At 44.9% G+C, this 2,548-nt stretch overlaps 1 protein-coding gene across 1 annotated transcript in view; it reads right to left on the reverse strand.

Annotated features, from left to right (window-relative positions):
- Positions 1-36: 36 nt before the first annotated feature.
- LOC101855830 (isotocin receptor) overlaps positions 37-2,548 on the reverse strand; it is a gene marked incomplete in the record, with an annotated part of 65,760 nt that continues 63,248 nt past the window's right edge. Inside the window, 1 exon segment of the mRNA XM_013088972.2 lies at positions 37-2,338. Within this exon segment, the coding sequence (XP_012944426.1) occupies positions 2,034-2,338 (305 nt within the window).

The following is a 2,548-nucleotide window of genomic DNA, read 5'->3' on the forward strand; positions in this document are numbered from 1 at the left end:
CTTCTTCTTCTTCTTCTTCTTCTTCTTCTTCTTCTTCTTCTTCTTCTTCTTCTATCCCGTGGTTGGGGCAACCTTGGGGGCACCACTACATCTGACAACCAGCTCTGGCCTAAGGTGAACTTAGGAAGAAAAAAACAAAATTCTATTCTTACATTACAGCCTTTCTGTGGTCAGTGTCTTTCCTTTAGCCCTAGCCCGGGAGCGGCTCGTGTTATCGGCTACTCTTTCAAATAGTTTACCAGTTCCCTACAGTTTGTCCTTTAACCGTACCAGTTCCCTACAGTTTGTCCTTTAGCCGTACCAGTTCCCTACAGATGGGAATACGATCTGCGACAGAACAAACGAAGGAGAAGTCGATAACGTAGGGCTGAAATCTAAACGACCAAACAAACCTGGATCATATCTAGATCTACAGTGTCGTGTCATGTTACAGAATCAATAAGCGGTAAGAACAGTATTTCCAGTTCAAACACTCCAAAACGATTTTTGTGGCGACATTATTAACAGAACAAACACCTCTACGGGGCTGTCAGATCCTATGACTGAAAACATGAACATATGTTATTGTTTTGGCGACTCAGAGTTCAATGTAAAAGGTCATTAACCCCAGAATCTGGTAAAGGTCCATACTGTGTCATTACAAACTCATTCTCAAAAATCGGTAAATCGGATGTTTACAGAGATCTAGGCCTTAGCAACCAAAATCAACTGCCAGAACTCAGATAGAGAGCAATCAAAGAATCCCAAATGTATGAATATATAAATAAATATAGGGTCTTGCAATTGAGTCGTAATCTTGAAGTAAATGATACTGTTAAAAACGTAGCCCCCCCCCCCTCCCCTAAAGCAAGCAGTAATAGTAATAGCATTAGCGAGAGTCAGCTAATACCAAATCTGTAAGTAAATATTTAAACACAATTTTATTTTGGCCCATTTCAAGTACCCGATACTCATAAATTTGAAGGAATGTAAAAATAACAACAAAAAGAAACAATCACATTAAGAAAAGAGAATCTGTAATTTCCTCCACCCGCGTGAATCAGAACTCTGTGACGTGTCGTGGACTTAGACACTCTCTGAGCGGCATCATGCAACCTTTTGGTGGGAACTATTTTTGGACATTGGGCTTGTCCCTCGCTGGAAGAGAGGCATTGATCTTTGGTCATCCCTAATCCTGTACGGAAAACAATAACGGTCTTTTGGGGAAAGCGCATTCCCCGAGATCTCCCAGAGTCTCCAAAGACTTTGTTCTAATTACAGAGTTCCACTTATTATACTAGATTGGTACGAACGTTTCCTCCGGTAACGTATGGTGGCGGTTACATCGGAGAATAGTCATCTTGCTGCAGAGCCACAAAACTTAATTTACAATCCAAGTTAAGATTGTCCTCTAGGGGAATCAAACATGGGTCGTCCATATCGCGTTCAGTAGACTGGTCAGCTGTGTGTAAGCGGCTCGGCCCATCCTGGCTGTTGGTGAGTCGGTAAATATGACATTCAGGTACTGTGGGTACAACGCGCCTTTCGAAACGGTACAAAGATTCCTAAACCGGTGGAACCTCCGATAGCAAACTCCACTCTCTGAACGAGATAGAGATATACTCTATCTTGAATACTCGAATGTAGAACAGGGGTCTTAGGAAGACAGGGTGCTCCATGCTTCCTCACCCCTCTTCATAAGGGTCTATTTCAATCTGGGCAGGTTGATTGTCTCCATCATCAGCTGGTTGTTGTAGTGTGTGATTGTCTCCATCATCAGCTGGTTGTTGTAGCGTCTGATGGGGTCACGCAGCCTGCTCCTCCTGCCTTCACCAGACTGTACTCCTTTCTCAATCACAATCTCCTTCGTGAAGGAGATCTCTTCATGGCTGCTGGCTAGGTGATCTAATACAGTTGGAGGATCAAGGGTAAGCACTCCCTCTATGTTCTGCACTTTATCTGTACACGGAAAGAGTAACGTGTTATTAAGTATCGGTGCTAGCCAGAGTATGTACAGTTCAATCTTGCTGTTACTGTTAACGTGAGCGCTTAGGTCAACATTTGCTGTTACTGTTAGCGATTTTCTCCACCGACTTGGGAGATCCGAAGCGAGAGCTCCCCCTGGGCAGCCTGGTGAAGTTGGTTCGGCCGTGCGACATGTCCATACAGGATGACCTAGTTCTGGAGTCCATGCTCTCTCCGGCGGAAGTGACGTGTGTGGATGGGTGGGGACTGCTCTCTCCCCCGCCCCTCCGGAACGGCCCCCTGGGACAGGAGCGGCCAGAGAAGGCCAGGTAGATCCAGGGGTTGGTGCAGCTGTTGAGGGACGCCAGCAGCATGAACACCACGATGAACGGATCTGGGGACGGAAGGACAGCAGGGTTTAGAGCGGGGGACATAAGATTTGCCTCCGTATAACGATACGTTGTCATGGGAATGATGGTTTTAAGAAATGAATAACGAGTATGATGATGATGATGATGATGACGATGATGATGATGATGATGATGATGATGATGATGATGATGATGATGATGATGATGATGATGATGATGATGATGATGATGAT

The sequence above is a fragment of the Aplysia californica genome, unplaced genomic scaffold, assembly GCF_000002075.1.
Source record: "Aplysia californica isolate F4 #8 unplaced genomic scaffold, AplCal3.0 scaffold00846, whole genome shotgun sequence".
Classification (NCBI taxonomy): domain Eukaryota; kingdom Metazoa; phylum Mollusca; class Gastropoda; order Aplysiida; family Aplysiidae; genus Aplysia; species Aplysia californica.